The 22,128-nt window shown below is 41.4% G+C and overlaps 1 protein-coding gene across 4 annotated transcripts in view; it reads left to right on the forward strand.

Moving 5' to 3' along the window:
- The window catches only part of kcnh7 (potassium voltage-gated channel subfamily H member 7), a 235,827-nt gene that overhangs the window by 208,122 nt on the left and 5,577 nt on the right, over positions 1-22,128 (forward strand). For 3 of the 4 annotated variants that reach the window (XM_031893163.1, XM_031893165.1, XM_031893166.1), the window contains 5 exons: positions 7,415-7,667; positions 9,360-9,565; positions 12,444-12,540; positions 15,698-15,952; positions 19,456-19,624. In XM_031893163.1, coding sequence (XP_031749023.1) covers positions 7,415-7,667; positions 9,360-9,565; positions 12,444-12,540; positions 15,698-15,952; positions 19,456-19,624 — 980 coding nt within the window. The remainder of the gene's footprint in view (positions 1-7,414; positions 7,668-9,359; positions 9,566-12,443; positions 12,541-15,697; positions 15,953-19,455; positions 19,625-22,128) is intronic. The other variant, XM_031893164.1, reaches the window with a different exon arrangement.

Here is a 22,128-nt window from a genome sequence, read left to right on the forward strand (position 1 = left end):
AGGGTCAGGTCTGGGCCGCCAGGGCCCACTGGGATTTTTCCAGCCCAGTCCGACCCTGCCCACAGGGTAAGCTTTTGCCTATTTTTTGCACTTTGCACCCTGCCCTGACAATTGTAAATGAGCCCTGAGATAAAAAGGTGTGCCACATAAAAAGGAAGGCCTCATTTGCAATCCCACAGGTGCGAGGGCTGGAAAATTGCACCCCTTAGGACCCATCCTTAGAGCACTTGTGCCTGTGTGGACTTCAGTGCAGCTTGCACTTTGCACTTTGCTCTGACTTAAGCACGAGTTGCAAAGTGCAAAAGTCAATGATGTGGGTGCCAAAGGGCTGTACCCATTGGCAGGTCATATCTTTTATGTACTGCCCCTTCCTGTCTGAAGATGCAGGTCTTTGGTCTCCATTCTGGACATTTGTGCCCAGTGCCCCTGCTCCATGCTGTGTACATTATACTGTGGAACTTAAACATAAAAGTCCTTACACGTCTACATGTAGATATCACTAAACACAGGCCTATCAGCTATATATAGAGTTCTTTAGGTCTAAGGGTGAAGACACACTTTTTCACGGCTACTAAACTCCAGAAAATACCCTGCCATAGACAATACTGAGAATTGCCTCTGCTAAAACACACGTAGAGACAATTATCAGTAAATGATCAGCATTGTCTATTTTAGTAGCCGTGACAAGTAGCTGCTACTAGTAGCTCTGTCTGTCTTCAACATTAATGTGGCCTAAGGGCTCTGGCACACGGGGAGATTAGTCGCCCGCAACAAAACTCCCTGTTCGCGGGCAACTAATCTCCCCGAGTTGCCTTCCCCTGCCATCCCACCGGCGAAAATGTAAGTCGCCGGCGGGATGGCACACGCGGCGGCGCGATTTCACGCAAATCGCCGAAAAAGCCTCGCGAGGCAACTTCGGCGATATGCGTGAAATCTCCCCCCGAGTTGCCTTCCCCTGCCATCCCACCGGCGAAAATGTAAGTCACCGGTGGGATGGCAGGGGGAAGGCAACTCGGGGAGATTAGTCGCCCACGAACAGGGAGTTTTGTCGCGGGCGACTAATCTCCCCGTGTGCCAGAGCCCTTAAGGAATCAATCTATGGCAGGAGAAGGTAGATAAGACTGACTTAGCATTTGTAGTTGTCTGTATAAAATGCCTTTTATATTAAATGAAGGATAACTCTTACAAAAAGTTATAATGTCCATTTGCCTTGGATTTTATCATTATGATTTTCAAGTGGATTTTAGTAGCATCATTTAGAAAATTAATATACCACTGCTGACTGGTAATAAAAATGGGAACCATTAAATTCTTGCTTTACATTGCTTAAAAATTTGCTTCACAGAAAAGTTTTGATAATGGAGAATATATTCACCTAGGCTCCAAACAATAAAAGCCCTGGAGAAAAGAGGCATTATCTGCCGCCTTCTCAGAGAACAAGCCTGGCAGAGATACAATAATTTTCATTGGATTTTAGAACAATATACAAAGAAGATTTAACTTTGTGCCATGCTATTCAATGTTCAAGAAATCTATAGAAGACCTTTTAGAGATATCAAGAGTGCGGTAAAGATGGAGAGTTTCCAAAAGTTTGGTAGACCTTATAAATAGCATTGATCCTATTCTCTCAGTCAGATGAGAATCACTTGTATATGATGCTCTGTTTAATGTCTAACCACTGTCTGGTCCTCATACTAGAAACAGCTTCTTCTTTTTGTGCACTAAAATGTTGTTTACTGACAACTAAGTATGTAAGCTTGGTAGCTTTAGTTCAGTGGGTGATGCCCAAATGTTGTCTATGAGTGTGAGCCCTTACTGAAAGAAAAGGTTAGGACCCATTGGCATAGTTATAACAGAGCTGCTCCATCCTTCCAGAACCCAACACAGTAAACCAGAAGTACCCAACTTGGGACTGGGCCCCATATCAGGCCCTAGTAGATTGGACAGTAGGTCCATTCACTGTGAGATTTAGTCATAAGTGCTTATTTACTGTTCGGGACATCCCATCTATAATACAGTTACTGTTATGGCCATGTTTTGGCATATCTTAAGTCAAGCAACGAGCTAAGAGGACCCTGACAAAAAGAGGGTATGGTGGTTGCTCACACAAAGTATTACTATAAAGGTGCCCATACACCTTCATATCCGCTCGCTTGGCGATGTCGCCAAGCAAGCGGATCTTCTCCCGATATCTCCCACCTACAGGTGGGCGATATTGAGAGAATCCAGGCTAATTCGATCGTTTGGCCCTGGGGCCAAATGATCAAATTATAACGATGGGTATAGGAAAAGTTGGTCCAGGGACCCCAATCTGACTAGATTTTTTAACCTGCCGGATCAATATCTGCCGATTTCAGGCCAGATATCGGTCGGGCAGACCCGTCGGTAGTGCCCATACATGGGCCGATTAGCTGCCGAATCGGTCTAAGGGACCAATATCGGCAACTAGAATCGGCCCGTGTATGGGGACCTTACGTTTGAGGCCTTGGTGAAAAAATTCCCAAAACCTTAGTAGGCCTTATTGGAGTGGAATATAGCTCCAGTCACAGTGAGATTTAACAAAAAGTGCTTATCATCACTTCAGGCATGTGAAAAGGCTAAGAGAGACCTGAATAAAGGAGACGAAGGTGGTTATATACAAACAATATGGAAATCTCTGCATTAAGTGACTGCTATAGCATTGACTGCTATAAACTATTGACGACTTCTTGACATCTATTTATGAGGTGTAAGCTGCTCCATCTATCCAGAACCTAACATATTAAAGCAGAAGTCTGCAAACCTTAAGACTGGGCTGTTTAGTAGGCCTTAATGGAGTGGAAAGGGGGCCCAGCCGCAGTAAAAGTTGACAAAAAGTGCTTATTTACTGTTTTAGATGTCCCATCTATAGTAGGGTGACTTTTATGGCCATGTTTTGGTATATCTTCAGTCATACAATGAGGTAAGAGGGACCTAGCTAAAGAGGGAAACATGGTTACACACAAAGATTATGGAAGTCTACATTAAGTAAATCCAGGGTGATGGAGCACATGCACTGGTTAAAAAAAAACGTTGGGACTCGTTGACTTAAGACATCTATTAAAGAGCTATTTAAGATCCATTTATGCAGATCCTATTACACTGACCCCTTTGAAGGCCCCAGTAGAGTTAAAAGCAGGCCCAGTCACAGTGGAATTTAGGGATAAGTGCTTACGTACTGTATTGGAAATCCCGTCTATAGTAGGGTGACTGTTATGGCTATGTTTTGGCATATCTTCAGTCATCTAATGAGCTAAGAGAGGTCTGACTCAAGGCATGGAAGGTAGTTTACACACAAAAAGTATGAAAACCTCTGCATTAAGTCATTTCAGGGTGATGGAGCACGTGCCGTGCAGACAGGCTTTTGATTTGTGATGTTTTCTGCTTAGAAATTGAATGTCAGGCATGTCAGCCCTACAGTGCTAAGAGCTTTAGTACAGAAGACTTGAAGTATAAGCAAAGGTAATAGCTCTCCAACGAACACTTTGCACAAGTTTACTTTAATTTTATCTGAGAGTTAAATCAATATGTAATGGAAAAATTGCACTAATGACAGTTCAAGTACACTAAAGCCAAGCACAGAGCTTGCAAGGGCTGGATGGGGCTATTTAGTTGATCTGGGAAAGTTTAGTAAGATGAGAGTGTTGTTCACTTTAATATGTTCACTTTAACATGTTAAAATACAAGGCACCAAAAAGCAGTTAACACAGAGGAGGTCATTCCCCAGACAGAGCATATTAGTCTGTTTCCCAGTTATTGTTTTGTGTATTTAATTACTTTCACCCTTTTTAACAACAGTGAAAAACTTGGAATGAGTAAAATAAGGTCCAAATGAACACTACTAATATTAACCTCAAGGACAATATTTACTGGTAACTTGACCCACTCTTGACTTGACCCATGTATGGGGCCAAAATAATGGCTTTCAAGATGGGGGCTCATCAGATGTCGATAGGAAAGGATAGAGTGTGGCCCTATGCATTTAATTAAATAACTAACTGGGTTGGAGTTGCTAGAGTTGGTCAATCAGGATTGACAAACCTTTCAATCAGAATCCCCTAAAACAACATAGGTGGAAGGTCTTCCATCAGTCATTGCATAGGATCCAATCACTGAGCCTGCAGGCTGATATACTTACTCATAGCTGTTGGCCCAATCACACACAGCCCTTTCACTCAACCAGTCTTGACTGGTCCTCATTCTCGTTCCTGCTCACATAGGGTCGTTTTCGAGAACATCAAAGTGTCTTTAAAAAATTTGAATTACAGTTTTTTTTTGTGGTATAGAAAGATATCAAAGAAAAGACTTTCTTCCTGACATATTATAATTGCAAAATAATAAGATCAAGTACATTGAGGGACTAACTGAATGATATTATCAGACAGCTACCTCAAGGGGAGTTTGCAGAATATAGTGAAAACAAATGATGTTTTAATGAGTAAAGAAAACATTCACCCAGTCAAGCCGATAATTCCCTAGAAGACTAATTTAACCTAAAGTATCATAAAATTGTGAGTTAAGAAGGTGTCTAGAGAGTAGAATGGGTTATTTTGTCTTCCATACAATTACTGGAAGCATATTGTTCAGAAGGAAACACCAAGAGATGTCTTAATGTTCCTATGTGTTACACTGTCTGCTCAGGGTAGATATTCAACCCTCCCTTGTGTTTAGGATTGTCCTGTAGATATTGTCCATGATCCTAGTTTCTTTGGCAAAAAATCCTTGATTACAAACTATTATTCTCTTGACTAATCATCCCCTGGCAGCAGCTTGTGAGCAACATGATGCTCACCCCCCTCCCTGGGTGATACTCCTCTTTGATGTTCTGGCTGTGGGTGCATAGCAGAAATTCCTCAGGCAGGAATACACAAGTGTTGGAAACACAAAACACTGAATGGACTAATGTGGGAACCCCCAGGAATTTCCATGTTTGTGTGACCTTCCTACATTTCCTGTTTAAGGTGGTTTGTGTGGATCCTCAACATGCACTATATGGCAAAAATATGCGGACATACCTCTGACTATTGGAACTGGCTACAGCCAGAATTAATGACACAAGTGCCAATGCATTATACAATGATATTTTTGAAAATTCTATGCTTTTTACTTTGTATCAACACTCTGGGGAAGGCCCTTTCCTGTTACAGTAGGATAACGACCCCATGCACACAGTAAGGTCCCATAAGGGATTATTTTGCAGAGAGGAGGGTGAAAGAACCAACCAACACTTTTTCAAAAATTAGTGGCTAGCCTTCCTAAAAGGGTAGATGCTATTATAGCAGTAAAGCGGGGGCCAACTTCATGTTAATACCCTTGGTTTGGAAATTAGATTTTGGACAGGCAGGTGTCCAAATAATTTTGACCATGTGGTGTTATATATTAGAATGGGGTTTCAAGAGTGCAATAGGTTTTTGGTCTTAATTATAATTTCTGTCTATCAGTGTCATAAGGGTAATGACACAAAGGGCTGTTTTGGGGCCCTTTAGGAAGGATATATATAATTTTTCAGGCCTATATCCCCTGGTACAAGCATATGTGAGGCAATGTTGCAATGCTAGCCTACAGGAGGCAATGTAAATGTCAATGAATAGGCAGCATACCTCTTCTTTAAAAAATGCACAATCCCAGGCTTGTTATGCAGGGATACTAAGCTACTGTTTGTATTGTATTTCCCAATGTAACCCTGCATCAAATAAAGAATTGCTGTGCTCCACATTTGCCCTCCAAGAGGCAGAATCTGAATATAATCATAAAACCCTGGAGATATGGATTATTAAGGGTTCTACAGTTACTGAGTATCAATGCATTTAATTTATGGTTTCCATCAGGCATGGCGGTAGCTCCTAGGTTCCCCTCCATCAACAGGAGGAAGGTAGGAACACCAAATGCAACTATAAGGAAGAGCAAGAAACTCCTTTTGACGCAAGTACCTTCCCTGCCCTGCAACGGCACTTATGGTCTCATATACACAATACGTTTATTTGTATTCAAGGCTAATACCACCTGGGGTGGTTTATTCACCAAAGCAGCAGTGACAGATGGACATCTACACGAAAATGCTGAGTTGAGGTTTTTTGCATGGAGGTCCACCTGTCTCAGCTCAGTGGGTATCAGGCAGGTGACTTGTCATTCAATAACATTATGAGCAGTGAGTTGTGATCATGGTTTTCAGCTAAAGGCAGCGGTCAAAACATCCTGTGCGCCATTTACCCTAAAGTAATACCAAAAATTCAGAACAATAATGGGAATTATATCAGTGTCACTAACAGAGAATGAATTGTTGTCATCTTATTTTTTTTTTTAATTGCCCCAAACCTACCTCCGAGTTACCTCTGCTGGCTGCAGTGTGATGCTCTTGCATGTTGGAATATTGTTTCTTAAGGGTGAAGACACACAGAGCTACTAGTAGCAGCTACTTGTCAGAGCTACAAAAACAGACAATGCTGATCATTTACTGTCTCTACGTGTGTTTTAGCAGAGGCAATTCCCAGTACTGTCTATGTCAGGGTTTAGTAGCCTTGACAAGTAGCTGCTACTAAGTAGCTCCATGTCTTCACCCTAAAGCGGGCACCTGGGAGTTGCCTAGCACCCCTTCTCTGTTTGGGTTGAAAAAAAACCAATGAGAAAACTGCATGAAAATGCAAGGAAACGTGAATTGCATGTTTGACTTCTGACCATGCACTTATCTTCTGGGATCTTTTATTTTCTAATTAAGAGGAGTTGTCACATTTTTGCTGATTTGAGGGGGAATCAAAACAATGAAGTAATTTTATTTTATTGTGACCTGACCACAAACTGGATTCTTACCCTTAGAAGGCGGATAAGGAGCCCATTTACTTGCCAACCCACTTGGATGGGTAACGCCAAAAAAATAATGGAGTAAAAACACTTCTTTACTCTGCGTTTTACACTCATTTTTTAATTTTAATTTTAATTTTAATTTTACACAGCATGACAAATAAGCCACTTTGGTTGTTTTTGGAGTATTTTTGTCTTTAGCAAACACAGGGCCACTAAAAAGCCTGGGTCCCTAGCCAGCTGCAAAAATGGTACATCTAAAGCTAGCCCTACATGCCCAGATATGCTTGGGAAGTTTGGTTGATTCCAAACATCGGGACATGTATGTGCAGGTATTGGATTGCTAGTATGCAGGCTAACAATCCACATGGGGCTACCAAATAGCCAATCACAGGCCTTATTTGGCATCCCCAGAGAACTTTTTTTCATGCTTGCGTGGCTCACCAACACTTTTTACATCTGAGTGTGGCTCACAAGTAAAAAAGGTTGGGGATCTCTGGCGTAGAGTATCGGCCAGCGTATGGCTACTTTAATCTGCTTTTTGTTTTGCTTTGCTACCATTATGAAGCGACTATGTTATATTTGTGCTTAATTGCAGGTACTGAAGGGTTTCCCAGAATGCCTACAAGCAGACATTTGTCTTCACCTCAATAAGACATTGCTGCAGAACTGCAAAGCATTCAGTGGCGCCAGTAAAGGGTGCCTTCGAGCCCTAGCCATGAAGTTCAAGACCACCCATGCACCGCCTGGCGATACACTTGTCCACTCCGGGGATATTCTCACAGCACTCTATTTTCTCTCCAGGGGCTCCATTGAAATTCTAAAGGATGATATTGTAGTGGCAATTTTAGGTATGCTTATTGCCATTGTTATGGAACATCTGCTAATTAGCCCTCTTGGGAGATGCTGGATTTTGATCTTTTTATTCTTTTCATTTTTGTTTTTAATACGTAATGTTGATTTTTTTTTTTATTTGGAAATTTTACTGGAGACTACCCTGCATATTAAAGGAGAAATACAGTATACACCAGAGTTTAGCATGAGCAAAATAAGGCTTGTGTTGAAAATGTATGGTGCCTATTGTTATATATGTAGTTTATTTTAATATACATCTCAAAAGGACTATTGTGTAATTCTATCTTTTTTTTTACCCCATTTTAATGAGGAATGTGTGTTTAAAAAAGATAATGGAATCTGTATATATGTATATATATTGGCCCCTTTCCCCCTAGTTGGTGTCTGTATCTCACATTTTCAGATAAGGAGGTACATGATGCAGTTAATTTGACCAGTGTTGTGTGATTAGCTGCCTTTCACTTCTACAATTACAATCAAGGAAGTTAGAAAAGTCCTTTTGGTTTCACTGTTCTGCACTGAATAGTGTCAGAAATAACACAACATATATATTTCTTAATTAAAACAAGGTATAAAGCAGTGATCCCCAACCAGTGGCTCGGGGGCAACATGTTTCTCACCAACCCCTTGGATGTTGCTCTCAGTGCCCCAAACCAGGGAGTTATTTTAGAATTCCTGACTTGGGGGCAAGTTTTGGTTGAATAAAAACAAGATTTACTACCAAATAAAGCCCCTGTAAGCTGATAGTGTGCATAGAGGCTGCCTAATAGCCAATCACAGCCCTTATTTGGCACCTCCATGAACTTTTATGGTGCTTGTGTTGCTCTCCAAGTCTTTTTATATTTGACTGTGGCTCACGAGTAAGAAAGGTTGGGGACCTCTGGTGAAAGTATGTTTAACACAAGACTTGTTCACTGAACACAGTGAAGTATATTTATATGACTGCAAGACTGGGCCAAAAGACCCTCTTACGTTTCATTTTGGGCCTCTCATTGACAAATTAATTAGTCTCCAGAACTCTCAGCTCTCTCAATTTTTGTAAAGAGTAAAACAAATGAAAAGCAGCCCCACAACATGATGCGTTTACCACCACTATACTTCACTGTAGCTATTGTGTTTTTGAAGGCCACGTATTTTGCTTTGAGAAGTCTCTGTCTTGGTCTCACCAAACCCACATAGCAATTATGACTTATTCCAGATTTGGTTCTTTTTGAATAATTACTTATTTTGTCCCATAGCCCCATACATCCCAGTTTTACATAGAGCTCTTGATATGGTTGATGCATGTTTACAGTGAAATATAGTGTGGTAGCATCATGATGTGACTATTTTAGATCAGCAGGAACTGGGCATAATGTTAGTATAAATGCATGGAAATACAGCAAGAGAACCTGTTTCAGACTGCTACATGCAGTGGAAGTGGGCTAAAAGTAGTTTTTCTGATGGAGTTGTGATGGTAAAAATATTGAACCACCATACCAGTACCTGATTGGGTTTGTCCTTAGGGTAATGCTATAAAATGTGCAAATGTTGGTACCTGTCTAGTAACCTATAGCATCCCGGCAGTAGGCAGCTTCTTGAAAGCAAACATCTGATTGGTTGCAATGGGCTACAAGACCTGGACAAATTTTGTCTTTCTTTTTACATAACTTCATTAGTGTTTTTCCTTATTTGCTCTGTTTTTGTAGGTAAAAACGACATTTTTGGAGAAATGGTGCATCTGTATGCCAAGCCTGGAAAATCTATTGCCGACGTCAGAGCACTCACCTACTGTGACCTGCACAAAATCCAGCGAGAGGACCTGCTGGAAGTACTGGACATGTACCCTGAATTTTCCGATCAGTTTCTAACAAATCTGGAGCTGACGTTCAATCTCAGAGATGAGAACTCAAAGGTTTGCATTGTCGCATTTTATTGTGGTCCTTCTCCTTTTGTCCAGAAGTAAATTGCATTGGTCTTTGTGTTTTGTGCAGAATTATAAATTCTAGTCAGCTTTATTAACTACAATATTATAAAAATATTTATGAAACACAAAATTAAAGGGAGTTTAGCGTGTTTTAGAAGATCCGATCCTAAGTAAATTCTCCATTGGTCTTCAATTTCTACGGTTTTTGAACTGTTTCCCTCTTCTTCTTTCTTTTTCCAGCTTTCCAGTTTGGCATTTAAGCACCTGTCTTGGTGCTAGGGTTCAGTTTTCCCTAGGAACCAGGCAGTGGTTTGAATGAGAGACTGGATAATGAATAGGAGAGGGCCTATGGGGCGATTCTGACCACTAAACCACCATGAGGTGACAGTTGCACTCTCTGCACTAGAAGAGCTGACATTCAGATTTTAAAGCCAAAATTGTGGCTCTTAAACTTACCTGGAGCTTTTTTTTTGCTGCCACTGGTAACCTGCAGGGTTATCAACTTGCCCAATGGCAATTGCAACTTGCCCAATGGCAGCTGTGCCCCTGGAGGGCATAAATAAAAAGATAAGAAATGAAAAGTAACAATAACAGTAAAATTGTAGCCTCTTAAACCAATAGCTTTGTGGCTGCCAGGGTCAATGACCCCCATTTGAAAGCAAAAGAAGATGAAGGCAAGAAAATGAACACCAACTGAATAGTTGCTAACAGCACATTCTTTAATATATTAAGAGTAAACTAAAAGATTTTAATAAATCAAGACCAACTGAATAGTTGCTAACAGCACATTCTATAAAATATTACGAGTAAACTGGAAGATGAACAACCCCATCAATACATGTATAAGCCATATTGCCTTCCTTTTTCTTAGTAGGGTTGCCATCTTGAGTATATTGTCGGAGAACGAGGCCAGTAAATTTACACACAGCCATTTTTATGCCCAGTCCGCCCATTGGCTGTGAGCACTCCCCAACTTTGCACCCTGCCTTGCTCATCATAAATGACATCTTAGAACTTGGACCAGAAAGATTTAAAGCAATGGTGTAAATCTATAGGTCTAAGAAGTCCCCCCCCTCCCAAGCCGCTCTCTTACCTGCTTAGTGTGAGTGGCCAGGGTTGGGGGGACATGGGCGGGTAAATGGAGGGATGGGTAGGTGGCCCTAGGTAGGTAGGTAGGTAGGCCACTCCGACGATTTTTCTCTGTGGGAGGAGGGGTGGGTGATGTTGTTACGCTGCTGGTTTAAAGCTAAAAGATAATATTGTACTGTGCCGTTACTGCATCTCACACAGGCAAGATAAGATGGCACCGCACACTGATAATTCAGCCAAAGGCCGGCAGGGCGCTCTGTTGTGCTGCATTTCAAAATAGAAAAATCCATAGCAATAACATTCTTTGCCAAATACATGTCAGCACTGCAACTTTGACCTGCAGAGGCCTCCATACTAGTACGTTATTGGGCCCTGGATCTCCCTCTGTGGGGGAACAAAAATACATTTAGAGATATAGAAATCACTGATATAGTATCTCACTCTAAAATTTGCACCTGGGCATAAACCCATGGCAACCAATCAAATATTTATTTCATTGTTTTAACTGTAGCTGGCTGAAAAAGCCAATCTCTGATCGGTTACTATAGCTATGTGTATGCTTGTATATAGGGGGTGGCTGATTAAAAAAAATTAGAAATGTCATGATTTCTTCTGAAGCGTTTGGATTCAGACCAACTTTTGCAGTCTGACATTTGGTCAACACCCACCTATATTTCTGGACTAATTCATAGCCTTAAATTTACATTTAAATTAAATTAAATGTATCCTACATGGCCTTAAGCTCATAACAAGGTTACAGATATATATAGAAACATTGGGGTAACAGTCACCCTGCTATAGTTCCAGGGGTACCCAGGGCACAAATAAGCACTCACCCCAAATCTCCCCCTAACTGGCCTTCAGGCTGGGCCCCTTTAGCCCATAACAAGGTTACAGATATATAGAAACATTGGGGTAACAGTCACCCTGCTATAGTTCCAGGGGTACCCAGGGCACAAATAAGCACTCACCCCAAATGCCCCCCTAACTGGCCTTCAGGATGGGCCCCCTTAGCCCATAACAAGGTTACAGATATATAGAAACATTGGGGTAACAGTCACCCTGCTATAGTTCCAGGGGTACCCAGGGCACAAATAAGCACTCACCCCAAATCACCCCCTAACTGGCCTTCAGGCTGGGCCCCCTTAGCCCATAACAAGGTTATAGATATTTAGAAACATTGGGGTAACAGTCACCCTGCTATAGTTCCAGGGGTACCCAGGGCACAAATAAGCACTCACCCCAAATCTCCCCCTAACTGGCCTTCAGGCTGGGCCCCCTTAGCTCATAACAAGGTTACAGATATATAAAAACATTGGGGTAACACCCTGCTGTAGTTCCAGGGGTACCCAGGGCACAAACAAGCACTGCCCTAAAATCCCCTGCAGGTTTCAAGCTTTTTGCTTTGGCTTGTCCTATTCGGATCCGAACAGGATATATTTAGAGATCTAACATGAGCACAGAGCACAACATTGCTCTCATTTATCTGGTCCTGTTCATTGGTCCAGGAATTATTGGGTCTAAATGTCTGAAATGAGAGATTTTAGCAGAGCGGTGCCCACTTGTCAAGGTGACAGCTGGGATTCTTTGCCATCCTTAGTTTAGAGTGCCACCTAGTGAGCTCCAGTAAGAGTAACCTAGAACAGATATTTTCCCATTTATTTATGGCTCCTATTTGTTTAGTATGCATAGAATCATTTTATTACTGACACAGCAGGTTGCTCTGCCTTAATATCTACAGCTATTTAATATATATTTCTTTTTCCCATTAAACAAGGCTGCACTCTTGAGATCGCATGCAGATATTGATTTCAATGGTGAAAATTGCAAACTGCGGAGAAGGAAATTGTCTTTTAAAAACAAATCAGACGAAGGTAATTGCATTGAACTTGCATGTCCTAGAACTTATTTTTGCCTTTTTATATTACACTAAAGAAATCTTTCTTTGGATGTTAAATATGCCATTTAATTAGAAACTGTGCTTTAAAACTCCTCAATATTTCATTTATTCCAGTTAGGAAGCTCAGGTTTTTGGATTTTTAGAGGTAAGCAGAGGGTGCCTAGATGGGTACTTTGCACTGTTATTAACCAGGACCACCATCAGGGGGAGACAGGAATAAGACCTGTTGGGGTTCTGGTCCCATGGGGCGGGGGGGGGGGGGGACTTCCACAAAAGGGAGAGTGATTGTTAAGAAATGGGTTTGATTGGGTGCATAACCCCATCTGTGCCCAGAATGTATTTCTTAGTTTAGTTTGATAGAAACATTGGCTACACAGGAAGGAAGGGAGTGGTGCTGTGTAACTATACCTCATAACTGCTGGCTATAAGTTGTAAGCACACTAGAGGCACTTAATTATAAACAAAAAGGACTGAGCAACACCACCGGGTTAATGCTTACAAGTGCATAAAGGAGAACTAAAGCCTAACTAAAGAAGTAAGCTAGAAATGTTGTACAATATTATTTGGATTTTGTACCAGCCCAAGGCACCCACAGCCCTTTAGCAGGAGGGAAGATCTGTGCCCCCAAATATGCCCCAGTAGCCCCCCATCTTCTGTGCTTCTGTCACTTACCTGAGCTTAGGGACCCACTCACAATATACCGTATATACAGAATATACTTGTCACAATATAAGACTGATTAGTAATTACTACAGATAATTACTACATGACTACAGCTCTGAAACCAGTGCAATTAGCATCAGAATTTAATAATACGCCCTGTAGCATCAGCTTATATGACAGGCCAACCTCATTTTCTGCTTGATTATTTGCGACGACCCCTAAGCTCAGCCTCTCAACAGCTGCCCAGAGCCCACTGAGCATGTGAGTGTTGCAGACCAAAATGGTGACCTCCTGTGACAAGTCCTGGATCATTGGCTGTATTGAGATTCTGGTGCAATAAGTTTAGTTATAAAATATAGCATTTTAGCTAAATTCATTTTTAGGGTTTAGTTATCCTTTTATTAAGCTAGATAGATATTGACAGATATATTCAATACACAGCTTGACAATGGCATCTCTGTGGAGATGCTTGGAAGGCTGGAGATATAGCCAGGGTTAGACTAGGGGGTGCAGGGCCCATCGCGGCTGCCCCCCAGGGGCCCTGCTGATGTCCCTGCCGGCTGTGTCCCCCCCACCCCCTGCAGGGGCCCCCACTGAGCCTCCCTAACACCCTGCAGGGTCCCCCACCCGACGTCCTCCCCTGAGTGTGCATAAGTTTAACACATCAGGGGAGCGCCGGCAAGAGTTGGGTCTGGGCCCAGCATGACCGTGGATATAGCTAGTGGTCCAGATCCCTTCCAGTAGAAATGTTTGGTTTGTAGAATACTAGTCTGAATTGCTATTTTTGTTGTGGTCCCTTCACTTTAGCCCAGTTATGCCTAAGGGAGAGCGACCTCCAACTATCAATCCTTAGGTGGAACACAAGTCTGCTCTTTCTTGCTAAGTCTCATTATCTTCATCATTATCTACATCCCTAGAATGTACTATGACAGAACTATCCTATTTCTTTTAATTTTAACTAATTTGCCTAATTTAAAAATCACGTGAAAATATTCTAGAAGCCCCCACAGCCGGTAGGTTGTAAGAGATTAAAAAGCTGACATTTAGGACCTACGGTCGAAGCCAAGTAGGTGCGTCAGTAGCTCTGTTGATTTCCAGAAACTCTTCAGCTTTGACAGATAAACCGAGGAAGGCGCTTAATTAACAACTTCACGTGGATCCGTTTTTCTCTTCTTGGCAAAAATAATGATATGAATCAGACGTATTCAAGGTGGTGTTGCCTGTGGGTTTCTGAATATTCTGGAAAAAGTCAAACTGCTGAGTGCAAGGAAACGGATGCAAATGAGATGTTGGAATAAGACACCTGCAAGTAATTAGCTCTGCGAATCCCACCTGTGTAATGGCAGATACATTGCGCGTGGCGGGGAAGCGGGGGCCACTAATAGACCTTTTCTCTGTCTCTAAAATCAACCCTTAATGTGCCAGAGAGCTGTACCAGGCACATAAACACAAATAAATAGAGATCATTAGTTTTTATTATTGTTAAATCACTATGGGGGGATTCAGAAATGTTTGTAATGATTGTAAAAAAAGAATGATTGGAAAAATGTCATAAGCACATCAGATTCACAAAAGGATCTGTCAAATTTTAAAAAAAGTGCCATATACACAGTAAACAGTTGTCATTATTGCACTGTGAAAATGTTGTTTGTGCAACAAAAATGTTTCTCTATACAGAATTAAGCCAAATGATGCCCACTTTTTAACTACATTTTTGGAAAATTGTCGGTAGAGGCAGAAAAATGAAAGAAAATTGGTCTGTGAATGAGTTGCCGCATATACAACATTTTTACATTTTACAATGTTTTCACAACATTTTCCTTTACCCACAATCTTGTGAATCCCCCCCTATATGGCCAAAAGTATCCCGGACACCCCTTCAAATGATTAGACTTGGCTATTTAAGCCACACCCATCCAACCCAGGTGCCAATACATCATAAAGATACATTCTTGACAATTCCATGGTTTCTTCTTTGCGGTAACACTTTGGGGAAGCACCTTTCTTGTTTTAGTAGACAATTACCCCATGCACTAGGTATGGCCCATACAGAATGGGTTTGCTTAGATGAGAATGGAAGAATGTTAGTGGCCTGCACCGAGCCCTAGCCTCAACCCAAATAAACTCCTGTAGGATAAAGTAGAACCCTGGCTGTGAGCCAGGCCTAATTGCTCAACATAAGTTCCCAACCTTTTACATGTAAATGTAAGCAAAACCCACCAACAATAAATGTTCTAACAATTAGTGGAAACCCTTCCCAGAAGATTAGGGGACCAATCCTTATACAGTTCCATTGGATTGGAAATAAAATCTTGGACAGGCCGGTGAACAGAAACAGAAATGTTTGTCCGCAATCTTTGCTGTTGCAATAAATGAACAACAATCTACCAAATTCTTTCATCTTTATATTACATAACTAATCGAAAGCAGCAATATCTGACCAGGACATGTTGTGTTCCTTTTTGTAGATTGTAGCAGAGATGAAAGTCAGAATGGATCTGAAAGTTCCACTGATGACACAAGGAATTACTCTTCTACAAAAAAGAATATGGACATAAAGAAAAGTGGGTCTTCATCATCTTCTATCAACGAGACGAAACCATTATATACAGAAATCAGTGCTTATACCTCAGTCTTCTCAAAGCCTTCGGGGCAGCAGTTTGAAGAGGCTGTATGTCCTTCAGCAAAGCTCAACCTTGGGAAAAGGAGTGCTTCCAACAAAGGTAAGAGGGACCTATTCTCGTGATTATTAGCCTTTATTTATATAGGTCTGGCATATTCGGGTCTTGTATAGCAAATACCAATATGGAAAGGAAATACAGATATATAACGTCCTACAGATTATAGGGCATTCCACTGACTCCTTTACATCTTATTCATTTGTTATTCCAAGTTTTGATGTTTTAGCCAGAGCCTCTCTCAAGACAAAAAAATGGCCTCCAATAAAACACAATTAAAGGTATTACCAAAAGCATTACTCTATCTAGAGCACATGTCACAATAATCCAGTTCCTCATGTTGTGGTGACCCCCCAACCATAAAATTATTCCTAAAACCATGAGAAATACGTGTTTTCCGATGGTCTTAGGCGACCCCTGTGAAAGGGTTGTTCGACCCCCAAAGGGGCCCCGACCCACAGGTTGAGAACAGCTGATCTAAAGGTCCTGTACATCAAGGGTTGACATCACTTTATTACAGCCTGCTAAACCCCCCTGATCCCCCCATGGCAACTGTCAAAAAACTGCATCTGATATCAAGTAGATGGATAAAACTATGCACAAGGGCAAAATATGTAAGTTAAGTTGCTTAGACTATGTTCTGGCACTAAGGAACGGCACGGATGGAACTCCTCTACCCCTGCAAAAGGAGACTTTTTTGGGACCTTAGTCCATAAGGGTCTTAATAAGCAATGCCCATTAGGATTATTTTGCATCCAATAAGGATTATTTATATCTTAGTTGGGATTAATTACAAGGTACTGTTTTATTACTACAAAAAAAAGGAAATCAGTTTTAAAATTCTGAATTATTTGATTAAAATGGAGACGGGCTTTCCGTAATTCAGAGCTTTCTGGATAATGAGTTTCCGGATAAGGGATCACATACCTGTATATCAGTTAGGATCAATTACAAGGTACTGTTTTATTATTACAGAGGAAATAATTGAAAAATAGAATTATTGATTAAATTGGAATCTGAGAGATGCCTTTTCTGCAATTTGGAGCTTTCTGGATAACAGGTTTCTGCATAAGGGATCTCATACCTGTGCCTGCAAATGGAAAAGAATGTGAATAGCAATGAAATCCTGTAATTTTTCCTTTGTTTTTAGAACCCAGGTTGTCTTTCCACGGACTAGCCATTCCAGACTTTCCAGCTGAAAGATTTTATTTCCTAGGGATTTATTTGGGCTGACGCTTTGTGTTCCTGCCTCCATGGCAACCCCTACCAAGGCAACCCAGTGCGGATTTAGTGAAGAGTTAGATATAGCAAGTGTATAAAAAGTGTGCTTTTCTATATAGAGTCCATACTTGAGCCTAGTGCTTTCTCTTTTGGAAGAAGGAAAAAAGACTCGATAAGCAGTGAAAAAATTGGATGTGATGGCTGTAGCCACAAAACACTAACAATCTAATAAGAGGGAAATGCTGTAATTGCGCATTAGTTTTATGTCAGTGGCGATAAATGTAATTAGAGTTGTTTTTGGCTTTTTAAGTGCTCGCTAGTTCATATCCTTCTTGTCTTAATTCATGAATCCGCTCCGGGCGGAGGGGAGGAATACCATTAAGACAGGGATTAGATTGTTATCAATTTTATAATGTGTCTTTGTTCCCCTATGCGTCGGAACATCTAGGCGCTATGAGTATTTTCCCACTAAATTGTGTCACGTTGAGCTTAATAATTGTGCACTCAATGGGAGTCAAGTCCCAGTAGTTAGCCCTGGAAAACAATATAAATATGATTATTTTACTGTGTCTAGACATATAGATTTATAATCCTTACAGCTGTTAGTGATGATACAGCAAGAAACTTCCAGAATAAAAGAAACACAGACTTATAATGTCTCTGTACTAAGACAACCAGCCAACTATTGTTTGTAATGGGGCACCATTAGGGTTGCCCCTGGCCGGTGTTTCACCAGCACCCGTATTACAATGTACTTGCCACCTATAACCCCACCCAGTCTGCCCATTTCCCCGCCCATTTACAGACCCTATCCACTTTTTTTTTTTGCTGAATGTTAGTTTTAGATCGTTGCATTTAAACGTTCGATTGGTATCCGGACGTTCACCAAAAGAAGGCTAAAATCTGAACATGTAGGGCCAGCTTAACCTGTAGGCCTCAGGGGGCATAACAGTGTCCTGATATTTAGAAATAACCTGGACTTTGTTTTCTTTATTCCATTATAAAGAGGCAGGAAGCCACAGTCAGTAAGATGATACAGAATAGATAGGCTTAGTCACTGTGTAAGCATGCCAAGGCTAAGTGCCCTATGAAAGTATAGTTCTGCTCTGTTGAGTTTAGTACTGAGCAGATAGAAAACCTTTCTACTTATGAAAAAATACATCAGTAGCACCAAAACTCGGAAGCTATTCTCTTCCTTCAGCTTGCCTGCATAGGAGTTTGGTGCAAAAGAAGCCACCGCTCAAAAAGAATCTTGTGAAAAGGCACCTGGAGTTTCCAAAAAAGCTTGAGATTCATCTAATTGTGATGTAGGAAAGGTTTTGTGGCCAGATGAGACCAAGAGAGAGCATAGAAATACACATCTAATCCCCTCAAAAACACTTTACTAACAGTAACATGTGATGGTGATGATGGTGGTAGTGGGGTGATATCAAGCTTTAAGGCTGCTTTTTATCACCAGAAACGCACTACTTATTAAAACAAAAGGACATATACAAAACATAAGGATTTCTGGGAAGGATGCCCAGTATTCCTTCTATAATTTCCATCTACTTCAGCCTTCAGGGATCCCCAACCTTTCTTACTAATGAGCCACAGTCAAATGTAAAAAGACTTGGAGAGCAACACAAGCACCATAAAAGTTCATGGAGGAGCCAAATAAGGGCTGTGATTGGCTATTAGGCAGCCTCAATGCACACTCAGCTTACAGGGGCTTTATTTGGAGTAAATCTTGTTTTTATTCAACCAAAAATTGCCCCCAAGTCAGGAATTCAAAAATAACTCCCTGGTTTGGGGGCACTGAGAGCAACATCCAAGGGGTTGGGGAGCTACATGTTGCCCCTGAGCCACTGGTTGGTGATCACTGCCCTTGGGTAATCCTTGTAAATGGAAGTTTTAGGAGGTTTCTGGTTTCCTTCTCAGGATTCCATATACTTTGCAAATGACTAAGGAGTGTATATCCTCCACTAAAAGAACCTGTCTACCTGGCTATTAACAAAATAACTGGAGCTTGGAGCAGAACAATGGTCTCCCAAAGTAGCATTGGAGTGATTCAAGAACAACAGTTGAATGCTCTACCGGGGCCAGACAAACCCTGATCTCAGTCGAATAAAGAATTTGTGCCAGTTGAGGTGATTTAGCCTCATCCATTCTAACCTGAACAAACTAAAGCAAATCTGCCAGGGAGAATGGCACACAATATTAGCATATTTTGATGGTTTCGGTCTTTTAAAATAGCAATAATAATATAAAAATCAGTGAAGAATTCTACAGAGGCTTCTGCTACAAAGCAGGTAGGAGATATGATATGTTTCTTGGTGTTTTGACAGATATCACGGGTACAAGGAGCTGGGAGCGAGAGAACGCCGTGTTACATGACAGCGCGCCTAATCATTCAGCATTAAATCACACCACATGGGGAATCTGTGAAGCTGATAACGACCTCACGTATGGAGAAATGGAGAAGAGACTAGACTTGATACAGGAACAGATGAACCGGTAACTGGCTCACATATTGTACTACTTCATTTTTCCCTCTGTCCCAGCATAGTGGCAGTGCCTAGATTAAGTAACAGAGACTGCAATTGCACAATGTCTTCTCCCTGCTATAAACTAGCTGTGCTCCCCGGGACAGGCACTGACCTGCCTGGTTTTAGATGGGTTGCCTGGTTCCAAACTGCCTGCCTGGCTTTTTGACATCTGATGAAATGCAGCCAATCACAGGCCGCCATACCTCCCAATTGTCCCGATTTTTACGGGACAATCCCAATTTTAGCAGCTCAACCCGCAGTCCCAGTTTCTTATTGAAAAGCCCCTCATTTCCCTTTGATATCCTGCACTAAATGCCAAAAAAGATACAAAGGTTCTCAAACTTAATTAGATAAGTAGCTTTTGGCAGAGAACCCAGAATACTCACCCCCTGCACTGAGATACAATGTGTAATTAATAAGATAAACAGGTCTCTTGGGGGGAACTGGGACTTGCATCTTAAAGGGTAATTTCGCCTATTAGCAAAACTGTATTAACACATAAAACAAGACCCCAAAACCCCCAGAAATGTGTTCAAACTTTAAATAACCTGCCAAATTGTCTAAAATGGGAGTGGCATTTTGGGGTGTGGCTGCCAAAATGGGCGTGGTCAAAAATTATTTTTTTTTATCTTTGTATTTTTCAAATGTTGGGAAGTATGCAGGCCGCAACTTCATAGTTTGTCACAATCACTCCCCTAAAACATTGGCATGCCCTATGATGTCATCTTCCCCACCGCCTGATGTCACCGCCCCCACCCCCTGATATCACTGCCCCTGCCACATTGCTCTGAAGAGAAAGATGGCAACCCTATTAGGTAGTTTTACATATTTTGCAGGCATTATAATTGAGATTTAATGCATATACTATAGGGGTCATTTATGGAGACCCCAGATGCAAACACAAGGGGGCTTATTTAAAAAGTACTTGCACCTCACACAGATACAGGATTCAGTGAGAGGGACCATGGTGGCCATTGCAAGGCAGCCCTGTATGTGACCTGTATATAGGCCGGTGGCCGGTGGCCAGTGGGCACATTTGCAGGCCCATGCTGGCTGCATTTCCACCTTTTCCTATCCAAAATATTGCAGCAATGCCAGGTGTAGGGTGAGGTAAAAGGGACAGTGATTGGTGGAAGATCAAGGTGTGAACCAACAGATCATGGGAAACTGGTAGGGACTGGATAGGGGAGGAATCAGTCAGGCTGTATTGCATAACTGGGGGCCTAGAAAAATGAGCTTTGGGCCGTAAAGCTGATATTTTTTTAATAACAGCCTGAGCACCTGTTTTGGTGGCAAAACCACAGCCGAGTGGCAACTCTGATTCCACCTCCATCTTCTGCCTGTGCCAGCCTGGGAGCGCTAAACAGGCACAAAGATGGCCGCTGCACACTCTAGAGAGAGTACCTTGGTCCAATGTGTTTTACAAAGAGAAGCGTTGGCCCGGGGTCCTAGGTTAGCAGAATCACTGGGAGTAACAAATTGGCAGCCGACCAGAAAAAAAGAAAACATTGATTATAAAACTTCGCTCTGGTCGCCTATTACTCAGTCATTGAATTCCAGTCATGTTTATGAATGTGCTGAAAATCATATCTTTCGATAAAGCAATTAAAATAGAAACATCACAACAATTAATATCGCTGATGTGTTTGTACATAGCCCTTTTCCTATTGATCGGCTGCTAAATGATTTAGTAGAACTGCGCCTGAAGGATTAACATACAGGAGTCTAATGCCCTGGGAAACATTCATAGGGTTCCTAATGAGCCCAATTATATTTTAAATAATGGCATTAGAAATGGCGAGTAAGCAAATTCTACTGGTTTCAAGCAAAGGTCCATGGAAAATAAATGTTATTTTTCATTTTGTCAGTCCATATGTACTCAGTAAATGCTGTCACTGGAGGGCTGCTTCCAATAAGGGAGAAATTATTGGTTTATATTGGACAGAACAGATACAGCTTGTCAGTTCTGTAAGATACTTTTTGGGTTATGTAATGAAAGGCAATAAGTTTGCCCAAGGGCAGTAACCCATAGCAACCATAGTTACCCATAGCATTTACTGGCCACCTGTTTAAAAGCAAACACCTAATTGGTTGCTATGGGTTACTGCTACTGGGTAAACTTAGTGCCTTTTATTACATAAGGGGGTTGATTGTTAAAGCCCGAATGGAGCTTTGGGTCTAAGGCTACCCCTAGTTTTGAAATATAGAAGGGTTAATGGGGAACAAATATATTACACTAGGGTAACAAGACCTGGTCATTAACCCATAACTGTATATTAACTCTTGGCTTCATGGTCAATAGACTTGAATATGTTATTTAGGAGGTTATGTAATAAAAGTCACTAAGTCACTCATAGCAACCATTCAGCAGGTAGCATTTACTGGCCACCTGTTTAAAAGCAAACATCTTATTGGTTGCTATTGACGATGACCAAATCTGTCCTGTTTCGCCGCAAACAGGATCAGAAGATT

The sequence above is a fragment of the Xenopus tropicalis genome, chromosome 9 (assembly GCF_000004195.4).
Source record: "Xenopus tropicalis strain Nigerian chromosome 9, UCB_Xtro_10.0, whole genome shotgun sequence".
Taxonomy (NCBI): domain Eukaryota; kingdom Metazoa; phylum Chordata; class Amphibia; order Anura; family Pipidae; genus Xenopus; species Xenopus tropicalis.